The 26,265-nt window shown below is 39.5% G+C and overlaps 1 protein-coding gene across 1 annotated transcript; it reads right to left on the bottom strand.

The window, feature by feature from the left end:
• Nucleotides 1-14,372: 14,372 nt before the first annotated feature.
• On the bottom strand, nt 14,373-15,626 carry LOC144998796 (6-phosphogluconate dehydrogenase family protein). Its single transcript, XM_078958527.1, has one exon. It carries the CDS (start codon nt 15,531-15,533, stop codon nt 14,484-14,486), a length of 1,050 nt encoding a protein of 349 aa, XP_078814653.1. The 5' UTR covers nt 15,534-15,626; the 3' UTR covers nt 14,373-14,483.
• Nucleotides 15,627-26,265: the final 10,639 nt, after the last annotated feature.

Below are 26,265 nucleotides of genomic sequence, written 5' to 3'. Positions count from 1 at the left end.
GCTAAAAAAGTCTGCAAAGTGTTGTTAGCATTCACTATGTGCTTGTTTTAATCCGTGAACGAAGTTTTGAAGAAGGCATAAATGTTTGGGACGAATGACATCATGAAAGCCAATGTGTTGATGCGTGTGAAAAATTTATTAAGTGACCAAGTAAAAACACATTATTGACATCAAGTTAATGTATAGGCTATTATTTGGATACAACAATGCTTAGAATCCATAGAGGGATTTTTGAAGAAAGCATACATGTTTGGGATGATTGGCATCATTAAAGCCTATGGGTTGATGCTTGTGAACACTTTCTTAAGTGACCATGTAAAAAGGAATTATTGACATCAAATTGATGTATATGCTATGATTTGGATACAAAGATGCTTAGAATGGTATGCATGGTGGCCAGTTTGACAATCGGCTAAAAGTATCACGAAAATCAATTCTGACTTATTGATAGCGACCATCGCCAACAAGGTGTGCTTTATATTCTCCAAATCACCCACCAGAATTGATTTTGTGTTTGAAATCAAGATCGATCAGATGAGTGTCCATGTTTTGTGTTTTTGGGATGAGAAACCAAGTATTATTTTCAATAACTATATTAAATTCAACAATTATGACACATTTTCAATTAGGGTATGATAGTACATCTTTAGGAGTTTTTGGATATGAGAGAGAGTAATAGAGTTTGAGAGATCGAATGGAATTTTAGTTTTGGAGATTGCGGACATGCTTCTAGTGTATATGGTACAAGTTAGGGATGAGCGTTTTGTCTAAATACCCTAACTGGAACCAAACCGAATTAGGACCGATTAAGGTATCCGGTTTAGTTCTCACTTATGTGTTTTAGGATTATATGGTTCTTAGGTATTTCAGTATAATTTACTCGATTAACTATTGATGCAAAGTGGTCTCTTGGAATCACTCTGGTAGACGACCACCTCCGATCAAGCCTCGGAACACAGGTGGCAAACCCGTCAGCATTCTCTGGAAGGATGCTTTGACGATTAGGTTAGTATATTCTGAGATGGATCTTTTAGTGTGAGTATCAAACTTGGAGAACTTACAGTTAAGAGAATGGTAGTTGGCCTTATATAATAAGGCCTTTGGAATAACTCCTTATTTAGTAGACCTGAACGTCCGACTTGATTTGGGATAATGAAGTTCATTGGCAGAGGAACCCTCTATTTCGTTCTCTGAGCCATCACTGGTTTAGAGAGGATGTGTAACATCCCAAGATGAGGTACTTCTAATTTTGACCCTATATTGGAATAATATTGCATTTTGGCCCCTGAACTTGAAAAGATTGCAAGATTGGCTCATTGTGGCATTATGGTAATTTTGGACAGGAGGTTTGTACGTTGGGTACGCTTAGCGTACTAGGGCGAATCCTAGTACGTTGGTTGTACATCTCATATGCAGGGCGTACGTGCATGATGTCTAAACCCTAATTTTTATGGTTTTGGCCACATATAAACACCATTATAACTTCAAGCTTCATATCATCAGTAGCTTCCCTCTATGAAAAGCGTCTTCAAGAAACCCTAAGTGAGAAAACTTCATTTTTAAGCCCTTAGGTGTGTTTTGGAGGTGTTTTGGAAGAAGAAAAAGGTGGTGAGGAGAGCCTGGAGCTTGGAAACATTTTGGATATGAGATTCCCTCCTTGTTTGCAACCTCCAACAGGTTATATTTTATCACTCCATCTTGTAGATCTAGAAATTTCATTCCATTAAGTTACTTTTTGCCCCAAAATGGTGACCTTGAGAATAACATGTTCTTGACCAAATAAGTTGTCCTTTTAGTGTAACAACCATAAAACTCGAGCCTATTTTAAACTTTTCAAAACATTTAAAATCAATAGTTAATACAAACTTGTTTTTAAAAATAGTCTAACATAAGAGTTTTTCCTAGAAACATAAATAAATTATGAGGAGTTTTACGATTATGCCTTCGCCTTGCCCCGATCCCCTGATGTACCTGAAACAATAAACTGAAACTGTAAGCCAAGGCTCAGTGAGTCCCCCAAAATACCGATACACTGTACATAACACATATACAAATAACAACATGAAGTGGGTCCACAACTTTGCAGACTGTTGGATTATATATATATATATATATATATATATATATATATATATATATATATATATATATATTATTGAATGTTGGTTTTGATTTATTAAGTGTTTAATAATAATTACTTCATAAGTAATGTAGTAATAACTTCAATAGTTACAACATAACAACGACTCCACCATTAGTTTTAACGTTACAACTACAAAAGTTTAAACATAACAACAAATACATCATGTTATTGACATTACAACTTGAAAACTATCATAAAATTATTAAAAAGGTTACAACTTGTAAACAATAATTGCCAAAAACAACACCCAACTACAAACCAAGGCTATCTTCAACTTCTTATTTTCTTATTGAAAGTGTTTATTAGACTTAGCTATCTTAGTTATTACCATAGAAGCTTGGTCATTCTCTTTATCAAGCTAACTGATAAACCCACATTTTGGTCCCTGTAAATTTAAGGATTGACAAAAAGAATAGTTGTTATATAAATTTAAGGCTGTGAATATCAAAGAAGTTAAGATCATGATACCATATATGGGCAAGCGTAAAATAATCTTCCTGGGTTTTTAGCTGTACCCGATATCCTAATGATACGTTCACCTCCGCAATTGCAGTATGCCATTCGCTTGATTTATTTGATCAAATATGACTTACTTCACAGATAAATTTCATGGAGTTGTTATTACCCATTTATACAAGAAACTTTATTATAGACAAGCACATTGTATTGTCTTGTTAATCAGTAATGTTTGACTATGAAATCAAATGGTTTGACTATGAATCCAAAAAGTTAAACTATGAACTGCAGACAATTACAATGTGTTGTCTTGGTGATCAGTGAAGTTTGACTATGAATTCAAAAAGTTGAACTATGAACTGCAGACAAGTATAATGTCTTGTCTTGTTGATCAGTGATGTTTGACTATGAAATCATCTGGTCTGACTATGAATTCAAAAAATTGAACTATGAACTGTAGACAAGTACAATGTCTTGTCTTGTCGGTCAGTGAAGTTTGACTATGAAATCATCTGTTTTGACTATGAATTCAAAAAGTTGAACTATGAATTGCGGACGACTACCAACTTGGGTATAATTATAATTTGATTCGTGTGATGATTGTAAAACACTTTCATTGCTTGTGAAAATGAGTACTTACACTGAAAGAAGATTTTGTCAGCTACCAATATTCTTGCATAATCTTCAAAGAACAAATCGTAATACCTTCACAACCATCAAGAAAAAAAAATAGCAACTACTTTTAATTCTATTTCGTGGCTTTAGGTTGCATGGTATAACATCTGTATTTTATTGAGGTAATTAATATTTCTGTCTAATGTACCTGATTTACACTTTTCTTCTCACTAATATAAGTATGTTTTTATGCAGATACGTACCTTCCTTAGGTGCATGGTACCGTTAATATATGTAGGTTATTTACCCCTACTTGGCAACTATCTGACAACAATGCTCTTTGCGGTGGCTTTGGATGGAAACCATGAACCCCTACTCTTAGCAGTTGGTTTGGGAACCTTAGAGTGTGAAGAATCTTGGGAATGGTTCATGATCAAGTTAAAAAACTGTTTAGGTGAGGATACAGAGGTTGGTTTCATAAGCAAATTATGTGATAAAATAGACTTTGGTGTTGAGAGAGTCTACCTAGATTCGTATCATGAACATTATCCTAATAATATAGCTCGAAAAATACGAGATTCTATTGGACTTAATGATACAGAAGTCAAAATATTGTTTTGGAAGTCATGCAATGCATGTAGTGTTCATGATTTTTACTTGTGTGTTGGAAATGTTGTAAAGTGCATGTAGGAAACCACCTTTCTACACCTTGCTTAGGAGTCTAATTTTCTGGCTTGACAATATAGCAATTTCAAAATGGGCACAAGCGTTTTGCCCGAAACTACATTACAATGTTAAATCGATTGATATTTCTGAAATGGTGAAAAATATATCCATGTACATACATGAGTTACCTATAACAACGATAATTGAGTTAATCAATTAGTCGATATAATCAATGTAGGATGAATAGGATGAAGTTGCAGGTAACTTTATACTTATAGTTTGTTTTTTCTTGTGTTATTATTTATAAATTAAGTACGCCCCATTTGATGGTGAAACAAATGACAGACACGAGACCAAAATGATCATGCGCGAACTTCTGGCGGGCCCGGTGGAAAATCCTCCTCTACAGTTATGATCCAAGCTTGAACCAAAGCGACATCCTCTTCGTTGCTCCATCTAAGTGGTATAGGTGAGTCCATAGTTGCAAGGTAAAAATGTAATGTGATACAATTAAAATGGGCGAACAAGTATTTATAGTGGCTCCTTATTGTAACTGAAGCTATGTTGTCAAGTCTTACAGTCTTCTTTTCCCAGTGCAATGGCTTGTCAACTCAAGGAGCAGTGTATTGTGGTGTCATTCTATGCAATGGCCTGTCAACTCAAGCAGTCATCTCTTGTGTTCTTAGTTAGTACACTGCAATCTTCAGTTAAGTTGGACTATGAATTACAGACAAATTAAAAATTTTGGCAATGATTTTGTGTATAAACTACTATAATTTTACTTTCAATTAATTGTTTTTTACTAAATGATATTTTAGTTATTCATATAATATTTTTGAAAATTTACTCTCTTTGTTTCACTAAAAATGAATTCAATACCATGGAGCAATGAAGAGTACTTGGTTCTTACTAGTGCATACATTCATGTGTACGAGACCAGCAAGTTGAACGATCGAATGTTTTGGACTCGTTTAACCAATATCTTCAACGCTGAAAATCGCATGAATACAGCAAACCATCGTGATGAACTAGATATCTTAGCGAAATGGTATGAAATGCAAAGTGAAGTTCTATTATTCAACGATCTTTATACCAAAATTGACAACGCCCGTTTAAATGCTACTGAGGAGGTCATCTTGGAAGCTGCTAAGGAGGAATACAAATCATTAAGTGACGGGTTGGAATTCCTCGGTTTAATTTTAATTAATAAATACGCCCGTTTTAATTAATCTATTTATTAGGTTTGTATTAGGTTATTTTCATGTATTACATCTGTATTAGATGCACCTCCTCGGTTTAATTTTAATTAATAAATACTTGTTGCATTATTTTTAACAATACATCACAATACATTACTAATAACAATTCCATGAATCATTAAACTTAAAACATTACAAATATTCAAAGTCTATGCCTTTAACTTAAAACATTACTAACAACAATGCATTAAACTTAAAGCATTAAACTACCAACAATTTCATTAAACATTAAACTTAAAACATTACTACCAACAAAGTATTAAACTTAAAACAAGTCCATGAGTTATATTTAACAGAAATAGAACCGTCTACATGAAATACTGATTATTTTAACAAGGTTCCAAACGTCCTCATATTCAAAGTCTCTACCTTCACACTCCAAGATGTAAATATCTTTAACAACTTTCAAGAACTCTTCGTCGTCTGCATAACGAATTTTTGTAATTTTCTCATAAAATTCATGCTCGATTGAACATGTCACTTCTTCATTTACATCCATAGCAGCATCAAAAGCATCAATTGTATACGCCCTACAAGCCTCCCAAAAAATTCCTTTAACCGTCTTACTCTTCCCATATCTAGCTACTACGTTGAAATACAAATGACACTACAATAAAAATGGTATTCTGTGACTAAACTATCAAAGACTAATTAATTAGTCTTGGATATCATGTATGTAGGACTGATGAATTAGTCTCAAATACTATCTAGGATTGATTTTAATATATGAATAATCTGAGACTAGCTAGACCTATTCGAGACTGAAATTTCGTCCCTAATATGATTGTGCTTGTTTAGGTTTGGTTGGAAACACATCAGGGACTGAATTTCAATCACGCATAAATTAACATCATTCTTGACTTTGGAGGGAAACTTATTAGGGGTTGAATTTCAATATCTAATACGTTCACAGCAGTTTAGGTTTGGAGGGAAACACATTAGAGATTGAATTTCAATCTCGAATAGAGTATGCCAATTTTGCTTTGAGAAGGAAACTTATAAAGGATTAAATTTCAGTCCCTAATTACACCAACTTCCGGTGCTTGATAGGGACTGAATTTCAGTTCTAGATGAACATAGACAGTGTTGATTTTTTTAGAGCACCTTTTAGGGTTTTACTATTTGCGAAAATTATTTAATCATAGAGAGCACATATCATAAACTAATGAATCAGTAATGTATGCTATTTTCATTGAAACATATTAAGGATTTAATTTCAATCTAATATATATTAACACCAATTTTGTTTGTATGTGAAGCTTTAGGGACTGAATTCAATCCACTGTTAGAAAAAAGTAATTATAATGACAAAAGAGTTACGACTTGCAACAATTTTATGATAGAGAAAAATGTATGTCCTAAAAAGTATAAATATTGTGGTATTTTAATTTCTATATTTGAGAAAGGATAGTACAACGATTCAATTTTTTTATTTATATTCGTCTTCTAAAATTGTTATGTTATATTTCACCCCTAACCATGTTTTATTAAAGAATGTTTAGAAGAAATTGAATATATATATATATATATATATATATATATATATATATATATATATATATATATATATATATATATATATATATATAAAGCTATGCATATCTTGCACTCCTCCATGAAGCAACTCCACAGTAGTGAATCATCTTGTTCTTCAATCAACCAAAAGGTCACCATATCGTCATATTTACTTAAAGCGTCTGCTTTTTGTACTGAATTGATTTAAAGTTGGTTCTGAGTTAGATCGATTTGGACCAAGTTATTTAAACTCGAACCTACTTTGTCTAAGTTTTACTAAATGTTAAGGTTTTTTTTTTTTGGCTGAGTAGGTCTAACTCGACTTTGTAGAGAGTCGGGTTAGAATAACTCGCTAAGTACTTAGTCGTGTTTTTTTGAGTTTAGGAAATTTCTATAATATTTTGAAAATTGGACCGGTCACCGGTCGTTTTATTGTTTTGATGGTTCAACTGGTTAAAAAAATTGAAAAACATTGTTATTACATCATAACTAAATATAAAATTATATTTAAAAAAAATACAAAATATACAAAAAAAACCTTATAAGAAAAATACCAATAAAAATATAAAACTTTAGTCAAAAACCTATGAAACACAAAAGACGGTTTGTAAAACAGTTGGGAGACATTTATTTATTTGTGTGTTTAATTAATTAAAAAAATTAACAAAATTTTGGAAAAAAATGAAAACAGATGTATAGGATCACTTATAGCATTTGGTGGCAAAATGTGATCAACATGAGACAAAAATAAACATGTTTTGGTGTCTTTTATTATAAATATGTTTTACATGGGTTTATTTAAAAAAATAAAATTTTAATAATTTGAGAAATTTAAATTTATAAGAAAAATAAGAATAAATTTAAATTATTAGAATTAATAAGACTTTAATGCATTGAATACATTACATATATAAATCATTTCTAATAAATATCTTACATATATATTACCTTATATATTAAATGTGGAATTTTAATTTAATAAAATGAAAATTACAATAAAATGACAAGTGGAAAATAGAAATTTAAAAATTCTAAAAAATATCATGTGTCCAAATGAAAGAGAAGAGGACATGTGGAAAAAAAAAACGTTCATTTATTAAGGAGGATGTTTTTCCACATATTAAGATTTCCAAGTAAAAACTAGGGGTGACAAATATGTACCATGGAAAACCAACCAACATGTGTACCAACCGACCAATTATATTGGTAGCCAATATATTTGATAGCTAACATGTTTAGCTGGTAGTACGATACCAATTAATTAATAACGGTACGGTAATTGTACAAAGTTTTAAATGTCACGGTATTACCGTACCAACCAATTTATTTTTCATATAAATAAAATATTGCATATTTTAACTTTAAATGTATTTGACGATTAAGAGTTCAAGAGCTTTGATATTAGCATTTACGGTCTAGTAACTTTTAAAGTTTAAACTCATATTAACATATCCCATTTACTCTATTGTTTAGTTTAAACTCATGGTACAAAATTATAAAATCTTGTTTGTATCGAATTTCCAATCCAACCATTCAGGAAACTCTTATTTACAAAACTCACACGTATCTTTTAAATGCACAATATCATATATAAATCTTAATTTGTAAAACACTCATACATGTTAGTATATACCATTACCAACATGTACCAACCGAACTTACTGGTAACCAATTAAGTTGGTACCAACTGTACTTGGTACGGTAGTGGTAACTAAAATTACATACCAATTATAATTGATACGGTACACGGTTCGGGAAAAAAATACTTGGTACCGTACCAATTCCACCCCTAGTAAAAACAATGGTTCAAGCCTTTTCAAATGGTTCCATTTAGTTTTTAATTACTAGTTTGGAACACACCCTTCTACTCTAAGTTTATTATTTGTTGAATTGGGTTTTATTAAGTTCAATCGGTTTATCTTATGCAATGTCTGGTTTTTGGGGATATAATAATGTGTAACTCGATTATTCCATTTTCAATTTTAGACTGATGGTATTCAGTACTGATATGATATTAAATAGAGTTTTAGAAACACATTATAGTTGAATGACACATTATTAATGACTGATATTCAGTCCTTAGAAAATCGTATTAGGGACTGATATTGACATAAAATGTGACTCTTAAGGTATATTGCGGATTGAATGAGATAGTATCAAGGACTGATATTCAGTCTTCTAAAGATAGCATCAGAGACTGATTCAACATAAAATCGGTAGCTTAAGAAATATATCTTAGAGATTGAATGTTATAACATCTAAGACTGAGTTGCTATCTTTAATACTTAGATGTATTAGGGACTGCTTTTCAGTCCTAGATATGTAAAAAAAGCTACTCTCTAGGACTAGCTTTCGGGGACTAGCTAGATAGCTAAACTAGTCTCGGATGCTTATCCGAGACTAATTATTGACCATCCGAGACTGGTTTTGTCAGTCTTTGATACCTCTTTTTCTTGTGGTGTGGGTACCACATATTCCATGATGAGTGTGAGGAAAAATGTTGGCAATAGATGTCACTATAGATGGAGGCCTATCAGATATAATTGTAAGCTCCTCCATATTGCATATGCAATCGCGTAGTTTTTGAAAAAATCATGTCCAATAATCTGTACACTCAAATTTGCATATACTATATGCAACTGGTAATATTTGGGTTTGTCCTTCCTTAATAACTGCAAGTAACATGGTACCTTTGAACTCGCCCTTTAGGTGGGCTCTATCTACTACAAGGGTCGGTTTACAAAAATTGACAAAAATGCGTACCTACGATACATTGTATATCTATTCAAATACACCAAAATAAAAATAAATAAATAAATAAAATATAATAATATTAACCGAGCAACCAAGTGCGACGTACAAAAACTCAAACCGATCATCACCATCAGTTTGAATATGTGTCACTGTACCCGGATTATGTTTGACCAAATTATGGAAATAAGCCGGAAGTTTGATAAAAGAATCATCTTTCGTACCCTTTCACAACAACAATGTATACCGCTTCGCACGCCAAACCTGATGGTATGAGATATTGATATTCAATTGAGCATTCATATCATTAATAATATATTTTCCCCGATATACTTTATTATAATCTTCAGCCAAAATATCAGCAAGATATTCACTCAAAACATATTTGTTTGCTTGTCGATGATTAGGTTACAAAATTGTTGAAGAACATGTGTGTACATCAACAAATTTATTCACTTGGAAAAGTCCACCATAATTTTTAATTCCTTTTGCTCTTAGTAACTAAGAACAATTTTCCGAAACACACACAACCTCATACCTTGATTTGGTGGATCTACTTGTCCTCGTCGGAAAACCTTCTCAAACACATTTTTCCCAATAGTTCGTTTTAGAAGATCTTTGTTCTTAAATATACTGATACATTCAATATTTCGAAGATTGATGTCTACCATCTGTGTTGGGATATCTTCATTAATATCAACTGGACATGCCGGTACAGGGGGCATACCGTAAAAAAGGTTATCGGGAAACTTAGCTTTAACTTCATCACCCAACTCATCTCCATAAAAATTGCTTTCTAAGTCGGTTAAATCTAAAGCTACATCAACAACATCAACATAATCCCTGTAAACATGCACATTTTCATCTTTTTGAATCATAACTTTTTTTTTACTTTTATCTACTACACGCCTATTCATAACGTTAACTTCTTGTTCGGGAACATCAACACAACGACCACCCATGTCATTAAGATATGTACCAACATCATCATCACTAACATACTTGTAATTCTAAGGATCCACATAGTGAATAAGTGAATACCTAACATTAACATTTTCAGCAACATTGTGAAATTGAGGTACACTAGAAGTATTGAAAGTCCCTATCGGATTGTTGCTCCCTTTATCGTTGCATAAATTAGTAACCGACTCATTTCCACTCTAGCCACCCTCCTTATCCGCATCACATTCATCAGCCACCACAAATACTTTCACAGCCCTTCATCCACTACAATTGATTACATTTATCAACATTTTAACATCTATGTCTTCAACCATGACTATATAATGATTCAATTCAGGATGATTGAAACGTAGACTAATTTTATATTTGTCTAACAAACCGGTTTTGCTTCTCACCAAATATACAAATTCACTATAACTAATATACTCAGAAAATATCAAAGCGAATTCAGAAATACATCCTTATGGACATACATATTCCAGATTTGTTTTAATAACTTGCCATCTCTCACCAGTTACAAGGCAAACCAAATATTCAATCATTTTTTTTAGAGAGGTTTTAAGCAAATTTTCCAAAGAAATAACAAATAAACTGATAATTTTTTGCAAAAGTTTATATATAATAATGTTATTTCATAGTCAAATTCATCAATTTCGTAGTAAAAAAAACATCAAATTTACAGATGAAAATGAGAGGAAACTGCAGATGGACTATGTTCATCTACGATTTTGGCCTGAAAACCGATATATATACAAAAAAAAAAAAAAACCCTGCAAATGTACAAGTGGCTAAAGCACGTATGTGCTTTAGCCACTTGTACATTCGTAGATGGCTTGATGAAATCGCAGATGAGTTTAATCCATCTATGATTTTAATGGCTAAAATTGCAATATTGGGTTTTTTTTTGACTATTTTCCACAAAGCAATTAATGTATTAGGCTAAATTTGTAATTTTTCTCTTTATATTATATTTAAGCATGTATCTTAAATCATTGATGTCTACATGCATGTTTGTTTGTTGTTCATTAGTAATGATTTTTCTGAACGTGCTTTAGCCACTTGTACATTCGTAGATGGCTTGATGAAATCGCAGATGAGTTTAATCCATCTATGATTTTAATGGCTAAAATTGCAATATTGGGTTTTTTTTACTATTTTCCACAAAACAATTAATGTATTAGGCTAAATTTGTAATTTTTCTCTTTATATTATATTTAAGCATGTATCTTAAATCATTGATGTCTACATGCATGTTTGTTTGTTGTTCATTAGTAATGATTTTTCTGAAGGTAACTTTATTTGATACACAATGCTTCTAAGCTTTTCCTTTATCAAATCGCAAAGGCAGACAAAACAATTTTCAATTAGGATACGAAAGTAACAAATCTATTTATGTGAATAAGATGCATATACCAAAGGGCTTCTAGCTAGTGGTATCAGGTGGTGCCCTTCCTCCTTGAGGTTGAGGGTTCAAGTCTCGTTGTGGACATAGGTGGAATTAAGTGTTAGTTTAGGAGTAAATTATAATATTTGTATTTGATGGTTCAAAAAAAAAAAAAAATAAGAATAAGATGCATATTTTCCAGCTTTACCTCATTTTCAAAAAGCCCCAATTTTTATAAAAAGTATCAAATAACCCCCTAAGTTAAAAAAAAAAAAAAAAAAAAAAAAAAAAAACAATCTATCAAATTTTTTCGGTTCTTTTCGGGTCTTTGGTTCAAAAGCATAATGTACATTTTTTTTTCCGGTTAATAACCGAACCAGAATCTATATTATTCGAGCGAAACCGGTCTCGTATAGGTATAACTGGTCCCGTTTTCGATTCCAAATTTTCTTCTAATTCGGTTTTCGGTTTATTCAGTTTCGGTTTGGTTCGGGGCGGGTTCAGACCAAATAACATCCCTAATACAAGTAATTGCATTGGAGATGGGAGTGGGGAAGGCTAGAACAGAAGTAGGCTGAGATGGAGACATATTAGAAGGGTATTAGGCTTTTGGAGTAGGTAGAACTGAGTTAGTTTGGCGAGGGGAAGGCCCAACATTGGTTAAGCCCGTTGTTTTGCCGGTAGGATGTTGGGGTAGGCATGGGCATGTATTGGGCTGGATTGAGGATTTCTGGGAGGAGTAGCCTCGATTGGAGGCTTTTTGGTTGGAGTAGACTCGATGAAGGGAGGGTTTATACGGTAAGGATGTATTGGATTAGTTAGGAACATGTATAGGGTTTGATTTGGAGTTTGGAGTTTGCGTAAGGGAAAACCTGCTCATTAAATAACACGTATCGTAATAATTCTATTTTTGGTAGTAAGGCTGAAAAATAAGATAACTTAAGCTTCTAAAGACACGGAGATTTTGTGTGATGGTATGTGGTTGTATGATAGGAAGCGGGAATGTGATAGTTTATTGTCATTGTGGGTAATATATTTATAATGTTTTTGTAAGATGGTATATGATTGTGTTTCCCCATCAAAAGGTTTCAAAAATAAATGATTTTTACAAGTAAAATTCAAAGCATTACACACACCAAATCCAATTTGGAGACATGATGTACCAAGAGCCAAACACTCGTCAACAACATAGAGGGAGAACATGAGGAGAAAATGGACGGACCTAACTACTCTACCCACTCTAGCTCAGGGCTCAAGCTAGTGTTGGTGTGGTGTGCCCGAGCCACCCACAAAGGCACAAACTGTACAGCCACTAAACCCCTTCGGGTCATGCATGTTGTTTTTAGCCTTAGGATGGAGGGACTTCCCACCCAAATGTGACATTTTTTTTTTTTTTTTTCTGATCCTTAAACACAAGAAATGAATTATTTCCGGTTTTTATCATTCCATCAAATACTTTCTTTCTTTCTTTTTTTTTTTTAAATTTTTTTTTACATATCTAAATCATATAAATATTTAAAACTAATTAAAAAAAATACTTTTTTAATTAACATTTCATTAGAAAAATTAAACTACTACAAACAATAATTAATCAGAAAACAATAATTAAAACCTAAAATGATAACTAAAGAAACATCAAAAATTATAGAACTCCAAAAAAAATATTTTTTTAATTAACATTTCATTAGAAAAATTAAACTATTACAAACAATAATGAAAACAATAATTAAAACCTAAAACGATAACCAAAGTAACATAAAAAATTATAAAACTCCAAACCACAACGTGCTTCAATTTCTTGCTTCCAAGCAATCATCGTTTTCATCATCAATCAAGCCAAATGGTTATGTACTTGAAGAAGAACCTAAATCTTTATCGATTCATTTTTTCTTCATCATTTGCAACCTCTCTTCCAAAATTTGTACTTTCTTTTGCGTTCTAGTTCCATGATACGAAACTTATCCATTAAATATATTTTTTCCATCCTACACATCTGTTTTGTTTGTATTCCTAAGTTCAACTATTTCATAATCGAGTGTCGCATTTGATCACGTGATTCCAAGGATCACAATATCGCTTTCTACCCTTTTCGTTGGGCCTTTTCAATTATTGAATATGAAAGTTCTCGCCCTCCATGTTAAATTCACATGGAAATTGGGCTTCAAGAGAGGTTGTGTACATGTTGGACTTAAATGTTTTCGTCATTTTGGATGGTTTGAACGCATCATCTATGCAGCTTCATGAGGGAAAACTTGAATTTTGTAGAATTTTCTATACTCACTTTGTGTCTACCACAAAACACCTACTTCCGAATTTCAATTGTATTCCAACTTGTTGTAGACACAGTTGGAATTGTCGATTGTGTGGTTGGTATAAATTAAAGCTTATAATTGTGTTGAGTAGGAAATCGAGTATATTGGTATTCATATTGTGGGTATTACGAATATGATGGGAATTAGGTTTTGAGGATGGAATTTGGTAATTCTTGCAAACCTCGACTTTTTCTAAAGGTTGAACCCACTTATTTATTTATTTATTATGTTTGATTTACCATGCTTAAAAATTAAAATCCATTTGTATAGGTGTTTTAAAAGTGATTATATGTCAATATCATACCGGATAAAACCAACGATCAAAGTATACCATAAAACTCATCAATAAAAAAACTACAAATTCAAGATCATGGAGATACACAACACATGATTATAGGAAATATGAGAGCTTTACCGATTCAAGGATGAGATTTGAGGCTGGAATTGTTAAGCCTTTCAAGAGACAAAATAAGAGCTTGGGTGCCCAAATCACCTTCACCATGAGCCTGAAGAGACACATAAAGCTGTTGAGCAAGTGCTAAACCAGGCAAAGCAATACCCATGTTTTGACACTCTCTCAAACAAATCCCTAAATCTTTAACGAAATGATTCACATAAAACCCAGCTTCAAAATCCCGTTTCAAGATCCGTTGACCATACAAATCTAGGGATTTTGACCCAGCTGCACCTGTAGAAATTGCATCCAGATAAAGGGGTAAATCAAGTCCAGCTTTGTGTGCGTATATCATACCCTCGATTAACCCAACCATTGTTGAAGCGATCGTGATTTGATTCGCTAGTTTTGCGAATTGCCCTTTTCCTGGACCACCCATGTAATTAACCTTCCCCAAAAGGGTGAAAATCGGATTTAGATGTTTCACGGTAGCTTCATCGCCTCCGGCGAAAATTGATAACGCGGCGTTACGAGCACCACGATCGCCGCCGGAGACAGGAGCGTCAACGGAGAAACATGATTTCTCGGCGGCGGAATTGGAGATCTCGATGGCGAGGGAGGGTTCAGAAGTGGTCATGTCGACGAGGATTCCGTTAGGAGAGAGACCGGCAAGGGCGCCGGAAGTTGGGTGAAGGAGGACATGGCGGACGTCGGAGGGGTAGCCTACGATGGAGAAAACAACATCGGATTGGGAAGCGACAGCGTGAGGTGATGAAGCCCAATTAGCACCGATGTCGAGGAGGGGTTGAGCTTTGGACTGAGTACGGGTGAAGATGGTGAGAGTATAGCCGGCTTTGATTAGGTGAGAGCACATAGATTGGCCCATGACGCCGGTGCCGATCCATCCGAGACGGGTTGTTGAAGGACTGATAGGTTGGACGGCGGTGGCCATGGTGCGGTGTAGACCGGCGGCGATGGAGTTGCGGATGATAGAGGAGTGGGAGTGGTAGATTGAATGGAGGAGTGACTTTATTATTCGCATTGTCTTATCCAGTAATACCGCAAATTTTATCATATTACCTCCCTTACCTTAACAATTTCTCTTTTTTATTTATTTTTTCAGCAATGTTTCTACATTGCATAGGGTTTATTCTTCTGATTGTCTAATTTTCCCCCTCTAGGAAAGGGTTGGACATGTTGCTTAGCTATAGAAGTTTAATTTAGAAGACTATAAGAGAATCTAGTTTCTTTGTATGATAATGAAGGTAGCAATGCTTTCATATATAGAAGATGCAAAGGTAACATATATAACCTAATATTTGCAAAACCAACACGCAATGCCAATGCTCATGTAACCTAAAAACACAAGGCAAGAATGACTAGCATGAAAACCAAGTATCAATTTATTTGGTTTATGTAAAAATTAGTAGTTTTAGTCTTGATCAAGGATCATCATTTTCAGATTGCATAAATACCTTATGTGTGCAAACCATAAAGTTTTTATGTTTGCATCAAGTATTCAGGTGTTTTACAAATGTCAAACGTTTAATGCATGAACTTTAGAAAAAGATTCTAGTTTTCAGTCTAAAATGACTTTTCAATTGCATACAAACCTTTAAATGAGCACATAAAAAGCTTGTATTAATATTTTACCTAGGGGTGCAAACAAGCCGAGCCGATCCCGAGCTTGGCCAGGCTCGGCTCGGGCTCGTTTAAGTTATATGAGGCTCGAGCTCGAGCTCGGCTCGATTCGAGCTTTCTTGTACTGAGCTCGGCTCGAGCTCGTAAAGAATTATCCAAGCTCGGCTCGGGCTCGGGATCGACTCGTTTTTTATCTGACGTGCCTAAATAAGCTTAAGCTCGGCTCGAGCTCGTTAAGAAGCTCGTTTACTAATACCTTAAATCCGTAATTCCTCTAATATATTTTTATTTTAATATATATAAATAATAATAAATTATATTATGTAAAGGCTCGTTTAGGCTCGCGAGCCTAATCGAGCTTAATGACATAGGCTCGAGCTCGAGCTCGTTTAATAAACGAGCTTAATATTAAGCTCGAGCTCGGCTCGGGCTCGTTTGAAATCGATTTCGAGTCGAGCTTTTAACGATCCGATCCCGAGTAGCTTGGCTCGTTTGCACCCCTAATTTTACCTATTAATTACAAGATATCTCGTAATCACTGTTTGTCATGTCGTGCATAAAAGCCTTGTAATCATTGTTTGACATGTCATGCATAGAAACCTTTAGGCCAAAGAAAGTGGTCACGAGAAGGACCGTGACTTGCCAAGGCGGACATAACACACATTATCCCTGGTGTGTGACTTGTGCTGAGCTTGACATCTCTCTCTCTCTCTCTCTCTCTCTCTCTCTCTCTCGTATGAAGTAGAGGTCCGCACCACCATCATATGTAGACTTGAGGTGGAACTCGACAAAGGCTCCCCCACTACCTCGATCTTAAAGTATGAGGCTAACATACATCTATCATGGGGTATTGATGCCATTGATATTGGGAAAAGCACGTATCTTTCATGCAAGCAAAGAAAGGCCAAAAGTTATATATATGCACAAAATTTGTCTAATTTAGGCTTATGTAGTTATAAACTTGTACAAAATTGATAAATTTAACCAACTTTCATTTAATTTGGAAAATGAGATTGATGTTTAACATCAGGTATATTTAACTTCAAATGTCAAGATTCTGAATAGTATTTGGATATTACATATTAAGATTTGATAAAACACAGTTTAAATAGGTGTTTCTAATCCATAAGAGAAACAATTAACGCAAAAGGTAAATGTTTTGTGACATATTATTGATAATGTTTTGTATAACTGTGGTGCAAGTAAATTTTGAGGCTCAAAATTCCTAAGTGTCAAATTTGTAGCACCTGGTTTCCGGTATGTGAATTTTATTTGAGCATTGCCCTAATTTAGCCTTGGACTCGGCGAGTCATAGGGTCCGACTCGCCGAGTAGGGACGAGACTCAGGACACGTTTTAAGTAGGCGACTCGGCGAGTCCACATCCTGGACTCGGCGAGTCACCGCTGCTGGATGAAACCCTAAGTTTCAAGGGTTTGCACCCTATTTAAACTCTCATTCCGCCCCAACTCGTCCCCATTCACCCCCAGAACTCCCCCAACACCGTTTTCCCTTGTTTCCTTGAGAGTTTGAGGTGTTCTTGGTGTGTTCTTGAAGGTTTTGAGGAGAAAGAGGAGTAGATCAAGAAGAGGAGAAGGAGATCAGCCATCTTTGTGTCATTTCAACATTTCCCTTGAGGTATATCTCGTTTTCCCCTGTTTCTATGCTTAGGATGTCATTTGGGACACTCTTGAGCAATTCTTCAAGCTTGTTTGTGCTTAATGACTCGTAATAAGTGGATTAACCTTTAGATCTAGGCAAGATTGAGCTCCAGGAGCTCAGACCTGTGAGCTTTATGGCCCCATGTGGCTTGTTCATCCTAGATCTACCCTTTTGAGGCATTTTACACCCTAAAATCCACATTAGTGAATATCCACACGTAAAGTTGGAAACTTTATGTGTGATTTGTGTCCTAGAAGTCCAGATCTATGAATGGCATGGACTGAAATCGAGTAAATCTGTGTATTTGGTGAATGCATGGCAACGACTCGGCGAGTCGTATAGGTGACTCGGCGAGTCTGGTCGCGAGTCACCGATTTGGTCCCTTCTTCATGTGTCGAGTTGAGCCATGAGTCACAGGGGGTGACTCGGTGAGTTGGGAGCTGAACTCACCCATGTTAGGACTCGGCGAGTCAATGCCCTGACTCGGCGAGTCCAAGGCAATCTTCATAGAGCAAGAACAGACTCGGCGAGTTGTTCATACAACTCGGCGAGTCTTAGCATAAAGTGTTCATCGGATGAAGATGAACTCGACGAGTTGTTCATACAACTCGGCGAGTAGGATGAAGGAGTTGGATGACAGTTAGAAGGTGAACTCGTCGAGTCATAGCCCGACTCGACGAGTAGAACCAGGGACCCAGGACAATAGTTTGCTAGGGACTCGGCGAGTGGAGATCCACTCGGCGAGTCGGGTCAACTGAAAAATTGACTCTAGCTTTGGCTTAGAGCTAGACCGGGGGTAAAATGGTCATTTTACCTAAAGGACAGTTAGCAGTGTTTGATTGAGTATGTTGTGGGAATTGCAGCCGGAGGACTCCCGGAGCAGCAGCAGTCAGTTAGCTCCCGATCAGTTCAGCATCTACTTTGAGGTGAGTTACCTTCCAGTAGCAGTGGGTCTAAGGCCACAATGCCGACCCACCAGTAGGAGATGTATGATAGATGATTGTCTTTGTGATATCATCTAAGTTTGCTATTACCTGATATGTTATATGCTAGCATGATATGTTGTATGTGATAGTAGTAGAGTTTGGTTGTTAGGACCGAAGGGTAGTCAGACACCCCAGATACGTCTGACAGTATGTGATGGTATGTTTGCATGCTGACTTGTTATGTTATATGTGATCGTAGTGGTAGGGGGTGAAATAGTCCCCGAGGATCGGTTGTTAGGACCGATGGGTAGTCAGCACCCCAGAATGGCTTGACATGGGTAGTCAGCACCCCAGAACGGCTTGACACGGGTCAGACGGCACCCCAAAATGGCCGTATGGGTAGGTCGGCACCCCAGAATGGCCGTACCGGGTAGTCAGGCACCCCAGAATAGCCTGGCAGTACGTATGTTATGTGTTTGTATGGTATGCGGTACGTTGGGGGAACTCACTAAGCTTTGTGCTTACGTTTACAGTTTTGTTTTCAGGTACCTCTGCATCGAAGGGGAAGGAGCCGGCGCGGTAGCGGCACGTCATACACACACTCTTCGGTTTCCGCATTTATGAGATTTACTGGGATTGTACTCTGATATTTTGATGGGATGTATGGTTTGACTTTTTAGAACAGGGTTGCGATGTGTTATGGTGTGAACAAACAATGTTTTTATTTATTAACGTTTTCTAAAGTAATACCTTAAAAATGAAATTTTCAGACGTAAAAATTGGGTCGTTACAAGTTGGTATCAGAGCCCTGGTTTGAGGGATTCGGACACGCCTTCGGGAGTGTTTGGACTCAAATCGAGGGATTGAAAGATTTTTCCAAAAGAAATTGTTCTTTAAAACCCGGAAAAGAGTCACCAGAAAGAGTAAAGTGTGTGACGTGCGCGACCGGCCGAGCTCAAGTAAGTATTCCCCATAGTACCCATACAAGTTTATGTTATGTTTATCAGCTTTATGAATATTGCATGCTAGAATAGGCTAAGGATCTAGGAGTGATGCCTTATGTGCCTGTTTATTTGTTACAGCTTTATGAATATTGCATGCTAGAATTGAGTAGACAGCAGTAGGATAGCCTGTTTAGGTTATGCCTGATAGTATGAGCTTAGCATCCTATGTTAAGTGTCGTTTCTTGAACAGTTTTGGCTTGAGTTTGTTTTTCCTTATCCGAATGCTGCTTGCTTCGTGCTTGGTGGGATTCTGAGTAATGGGAGTGAGCCACTAGGTAAACACGTCACACCACATGTAATCAGGGTTGAATAATCCCAAAGTGTTGGAACTGGCCCTATTGCGCAGCTCTTGTTTGAGTCCAACCGTTGTAGGGACGGATCTTTTACTTGAAGGATTATATAATCCTCATTACATGTGATGGTGTTTAGGTGGTGGCTAACTGGCATTATGAGGAGACCTACAGCAGCTGAGGACCAGTCGTGTTGAACTTGAGTTTTCCCTAGGGCAAGCCTAGGATGAGAAAATCAGAGAGTAGCAGTAGTAAAGGGGAGCTGGTGGAGTCGAGGAATTCCTCGGAGAAGGTACGGATAGATGTGGAAGGTAGTATAGGCCCGTACTACTGAAAGCAGAGGATCCGTACCTGAGCCGAGGAAGGCCAAGATGAGGCCAAGGAACCTGTAAGTAGTTGAGATCCCTCAGAAAGTAGCAGTACCACTAATGATTATTATGATGTTTTGCAGAATGGTGGTACTTCGACTGAGACCGACAGATGGCGGGTCAGGAGAGGGGTCAGGTTCGGGATCTGGCACCGAGCCGATTGAGGAGAGGCTACGTGAGTTCATCACGTCGGAGATCACTAGGGGCATCCTTGAGTCGACCCCCATCATCTTTGGGTCGATCAAGGAAGGGATCGTGGAGTTGATGGAGGATCGCCTACGGGCATTCAGGAGCGACTTGGCCTCTAGCCAGTCAGGATCTCGCACACTGTCCTTCAAGGACTTCAGGGGCAGTGGTGCGCCGGATTTCCATGGGGTGAAGGACCCCATTGTCGCCAAGCGGTGGATTGCGGATATTGAGTCCGCCCAGTTGACCAGCTTCTGCCCCGAGGGGTCGAAGGTGAGGTACGCAGCAGGGTGTTTACGGGACCGGGCCCGAGATTGGTGGGAGTCAGTGGGTGACTCGTTGGGAGCCTCGGCTATCGAGGCAATGACCTGGTCGGACTTTGTGGCTAGGTTCAGGGCAGAGTTCGCGCCAGCGGTCGAGCTTCAGCAGCTGGCCAGGGAGTTTCTAGACATGAGGCAGACGACAGAGACCGTGGCGGAGATCACCGCCAAGTTTCGGGAGAGGGCTTTATTGGTGCCCCAATATGCAGGTGACGAGGATATGAGGAGGACTCGTTACCATGATATGCTACGAGCTGACATTCGGGAGCATGTTAGCTTTTCGGCTTGCCCTACCCTGGACTCCATGATTGCCAGGGCTAGGGAGAGAGAGATAGATTTGGAGCACATCCGGAAACGGAAACTTGAGGATGGTCAGGCATCAGGGGCTTCGGGGAAGAAGCCCAAGGGATCAGATGGGAGGCCAAAAGGCCAGTCGGGACCGAGCCGTTGCAGGAGGTGCGGCAGGCCGCATGAGGGGGCGTGCAGGATGGGATCGTCAGGCTGCTACAAGTGCGGCAAGTTTGGGCATATCAGCAGGGATTGCACTGCTCCTGCGATAGTTATTCAGACATCGGAGTTGCTGTGTTTCCACTGCAACCAGAGGGGCCACAAGAAGGCCAATTGCCCCATGTTGACAGTTTCAGCGCCAGTGAAGGCGCCAGCCCCAGCGACCCTGCGGATCACGGATGGCCGTCAGGGCAAGGCAGAGGCTCCAGTGGTGAGGAGTCGGGCATTTCAGTTGACTGCTGAGGAGGCACGCGCCGCGCCCGATGTGGTGACGGGTATGATTCCTTCCTTTTATCTTTTATTTTGACGTTGTTATGATATTGATATGTGCTCCGTGTGTATACATGTGTATTAGGATCGTTCCATGTGAACGGCATCCCGGTTCAGGTATTGTTCGACTCGGGTGCATCCCGATCGTTCGTTTCTCTTGCTCTTAGCAAGAGATTTCATGAGACTTCAGGCGAGTTAGATTGCCCGTTAGAGGTAGAGATTGCTGACGATCGATCGGTTCGAGCGTCGATGGTGTTTCGAGATTGTGTCCTGCGACTGTTTGAGGAGCGTTACCTGGTAGACTTGGTTCCCATTCCATTGCGTGGGAACAAGGTGATTATTGGTATGGATTGGTTGAGCCCTAATGGGGCAGTGATAGATTGCGCACAGCAGCTAGTGCGAGTCAGGACCCCAAGCGGGGGAGAGTTAGTGATTCATGGAGAGCGGCCGCAGTGTGGACCCACTGTATGTTCAGCAGCGAGGGCTAGGCGCTACCTCCAGCAGGGATGCGCGGGTTATGTCGTGTATGTGATGGATACCCGGAAGGCGGGTAAGGCGACCGTGAGCGAGGTCCCGGTGGTTCGAGATTTTGCTGATGTTTTCCCGGAGGAACTACCTGGGATACCTCCGGAGCGACAGGTGGAGTTCAGGATTGACCTCATTCCCAGTGCGGCTCCGATAGCCAAAGCACCATATCGGTTGGCTCCTCCCGAGATGCAGGAGTTGTCTACGCAGCTGCAGGAGCTGCTGGACAAGGGATTTATTCGGCCGAGCAGTTCACCCTGGGGAGCCCCGATTTTGTTCGTAAGAAAGAAGGACGGGTCGCATCGGATGTGTATAGATTATCGGGAGCTGAACAAGGTAACGGTGAAGAACCGATACCCGCTTCCAAGGATTGACGACCTATTTGACCAGCTTCAGGGAGCATCTTGGTTCTCCAAGATTGACTTGCGTTCGGGGTATCATCAGATGAGGGTCAGGGAGGAGGATATGCAGAAGACTGCGTTTCGGACGCGCTATGGTCATTACGAGTTTGTGGTGATGCCGTTTGGGCTCACCAATGCTCCTGCCGCGTTCATGGACCTCATGAACCGCGTGTGTAGACCGATGCTGGATCGGTCTGTGATAGTCTTTATCGATGATATCTTGGTCTATTCCAAGACTCAGGAGGAACATGAGGAGCATCTGAGGGAGGTATTGGAGACCCTGAGGAGGGAGAGCTTGTATGCCAAGTTCTCCAAGTGTGAGTTTTAGTTGCGCGAGGTGCAATTCCTTGGACACCTCGTCAACCAGAACGGGATTCTGGTTGATCCGGCCAAGGTCGAGGCCGTAATGAGATGGGGGTCCCGAAGTCTCCATCCGAGATTCGGAGCTTCCTGGGATTGGCAGGCTACTATCGGAGATTTATCCAGGATTTCTCCAAGATAGCCGTACCCCTGACACGACTGACGAAGAAAGCCGTGGTCTTTTGGTGGGGACCCGAGCAGCAGGCTGCGTTTGAGATGCTGAGACAGAAATTGTGTGAGGCACCAATCCTAGCCCTGCCTGAGGGCGTAGAGGATTTTGTGGTTTACTGCGATGCGTCCATTTCGGGGTTGGGCGCAGTTCTGATGCAGAGGGGGCATGTCATTGCCTACGCTTCGCGGCAGCTCAAGCCTCACGAGGCAAATTACCCGACGCACGATTTGGAGTTGGGGGCGGTGGTCTTTGCCCTCAAGATTTGGCGGCATTACCTCTATGGGGTTCGGTGTACCATCTACACGGACCACAAGAGTTTGAGGTACCTCATGGACCAGCCGAATCTGAATATGAGGCAGCGGCGGTGGTTGGACGTGGTGAAGGATTATGATTGCGAGATCCTTTACCACCCGGGGAAGGCCAATGTGGTGGCCGATGCGCTTAGCCGCAAGACGGCGCCGATCAGGGACGTCTGTTTGAGGATGACTGTGGTGACTCCCCTGTTGGAGCAGATTCGGGAGGCTCAATAGGAGGCTATCAAGGAGGAGCATCGGAAGAGCGAGCGTGTAGTGGGTCAGGTTTCCTCCTTTGATTATGATGGCAGAGGACTTTTGACATTACACCGTAGGGTGTGGGTGCCGTATCACGGTGGTGTGCGTCAGATTTTGATGGAGGAGGCGCACAAGTCCCGATTTTCTATTCATCCCGGGGCGACGAAGATGTATAGGGATCTTCGTCCGGATTATTGGTGGCCTTGCATGAAGCGGGATGTGGCATGGTACGTTGAGCGGTGCTTGACCTGCAGGAAGGTCAAGGCCGAACATCAGAGGCCGCATGGCAAGATGCAGCCGTTGGACATTCCACTGTGGAAATGGGAAGATATCACGATGGATTCTATCACAAAGCTTCCCAGGACCGCACGGGGAGTGGATTCGATTTGGGTCATCGTGGATAGATTGACCAAGAGTGCTCACTTTATTCCGATTCAGGAAAGCATATCGGCCGAAAAATTAGCCGACATCTATATCAGAGAGATTGTGGCACGGTATGGGGTGCCAGTATCGGTAATCTCGGACAGGGATGTGCGTTTTACTTCCAGATTCTGGAAGAAATTTCATGACGAGTTGGGCACTCGTCTGCATTTCAGCACCGCCTTTCACCCGCAGACAGATGGTCAGAGTGAGCGGACCATCCAGACTTTGGAGGACATGTTGCGGGCGTGTGTTCTGGATTTCAGTGGTAGCTGGGATACCTATCTTCCTTTGGCTGAGTTCTCCTATAACAACAGCTATCATGCGAGTATTGACCGACCCCCGTTCGAGATGTTGTATGGGCAGAAGTGCAGAACCCCGATATGTTGGGGGGAGGTTGGCCAGAGAGTCATGGGAAGCACCGAGGTGGTGCTAGAGACGACCGAGAAAATCCAGCAGGTTCGGAGCAGACTTCAGACTGCACAGAGTCGGCAGAAAAGCTACGCCGATAGACGCCGATCCGACTTGGAGTTCCAAGTCGGGGATATGGTCCTCCTGAAAGTGTCGCCTTGGAAAGGTGTCATTCGATTCAGGAAGCGGGGCAAGTTGGGCCCAAGGTTCATCGGGCCGTTCAGGGTTGCAGCCCGGGTGGGCAAGGTGGCGTATAGGCTGGATCTGCCAGCCGAGCTCAGTCAGATCCACAGCACCTTCCATGTTTCGCAGCTGCGGAAGTGTCTGGTGGACGATTCAGTAGTAGTACCGTTGGAGGATATTCAGGTTGATGACAGCTTGAATTACATTGAACGCCCAGTCGCAATACTTGATAGAAAGACCAAGACGTTGAGAAACAAGAGGGTAAAGCTAGTAAAGGTGCAATGGCAGCACCGCAAGGGTTCGGAGTGGACTTGGGAACCGATGGTCGAGATGATGGAGCATTACCCCGAGCTGTTTCAGGACCAGGCAGCAGACTTCAAGGGCGAAGTCTAAAATAAGTGGGGGAGATTTGTAGCACCTGGTTTCCGGTATGTGAATTTTATTTGAGCATTGCCCTAATTTAGCCTTGGACTCGGCGAGTCATAGGGTCCGACTCGCCGAGTAGGGACGAGACTCAGGACACGTTTTAAGTAGGCGACTCGGCGAGTCCACATCCTGGACTCGGCGAGTCACCGCTGCTGGATGAAACCCTAAGTTTCAAGGGTTTGCACCCTATTTAAACTCTCATTCCGCCCCAACTCGTCCCCATTCACCCCCAGAACTCCCCCAACACCGTTTTCCCTTGTTTCCTTGAGAGTTTGAGGTGTTCTTGGTGTGTTCTTGAAGGTTTTGAGGAGAAAGAGGAGTAGATCAAGAAGAGGAGAAGGAGATCAGCCATCTTTGTGTCATTTCAACATTTCCCTTGAGGTATATCTCATTTTCCCCTGTTTCTATGCTTAGGATGTCATTTGGGACACTCTTGAGCAATTCTTCAAGCTTGTTTGTGCTTAATGACTCGTAATAAGTGGATTAACCTTTAGATCTAGGCAAGATTGAGCTCCAGGAGCTCAGACCTGTGAGCTTTATGGCCCCATGTGGCTTGTTCATCCTAGATCTACCCTTTTGAGGCATTTTACACCCTAAAATCCACATTAGTGAATATCCACACGTAAAGTTGGAAACTTTACGTGTGATTTGTGTCCTAGAAGTCCAGATCTATGAATGGCATGGACTGAAATCGAGTAAATCTGTGTATTTGGTGAATGCATGGCAACGACTCGGCGAGTCGTATAGGTGACTCGGCGAGTCTGGTCGCGAGTCACCGATTTGGTCCCTTCTTCATGTGTCGAGTTGAGCCATGAGTCACAGGGGGTGACTCGGTGAGTTGGGAGCTGAACTCACCCATGTTAGGACTCGGCGAGTCAATTCCCTGACTCGGCGAGTCCAAGGCAATCTTCATAGAGCAAGAACAGACTCGGCGAGTTGTTCATACAACTCGACGAGTCTTAGCATAAAGTGTTCATCGGATGAAGATGAACTCGACGAGTTGTTCATACAACTCGGCGAGTAGGATGAAGGAGTTGGATGACAGTTAGAAGGTGAACTCGTCGAGTCATAGCCCGACTCGACGAGTAGAACCAGGGACCCAGGACAATAGTTTGCTAGGGACTCGGCGAGTGGAGATCCACTCGGCGAGTCGGGTCAACTGAAAAATTGACTCTAGCTTTGGCTT

This window comes from Lactuca saligna, chromosome 5, assembly GCF_052625555.1.
Source record: "Lactuca saligna cultivar CGN05327 chromosome 5, ASM5262555v1, whole genome shotgun sequence".
Taxonomy (NCBI): Eukaryota; Viridiplantae; Streptophyta; class Magnoliopsida; order Asterales; family Asteraceae; genus Lactuca; species Lactuca saligna.
Note: the sequence above shows the minus strand (reverse complement) of the source record. Positions and strands in the feature narration are given on the sequence as shown.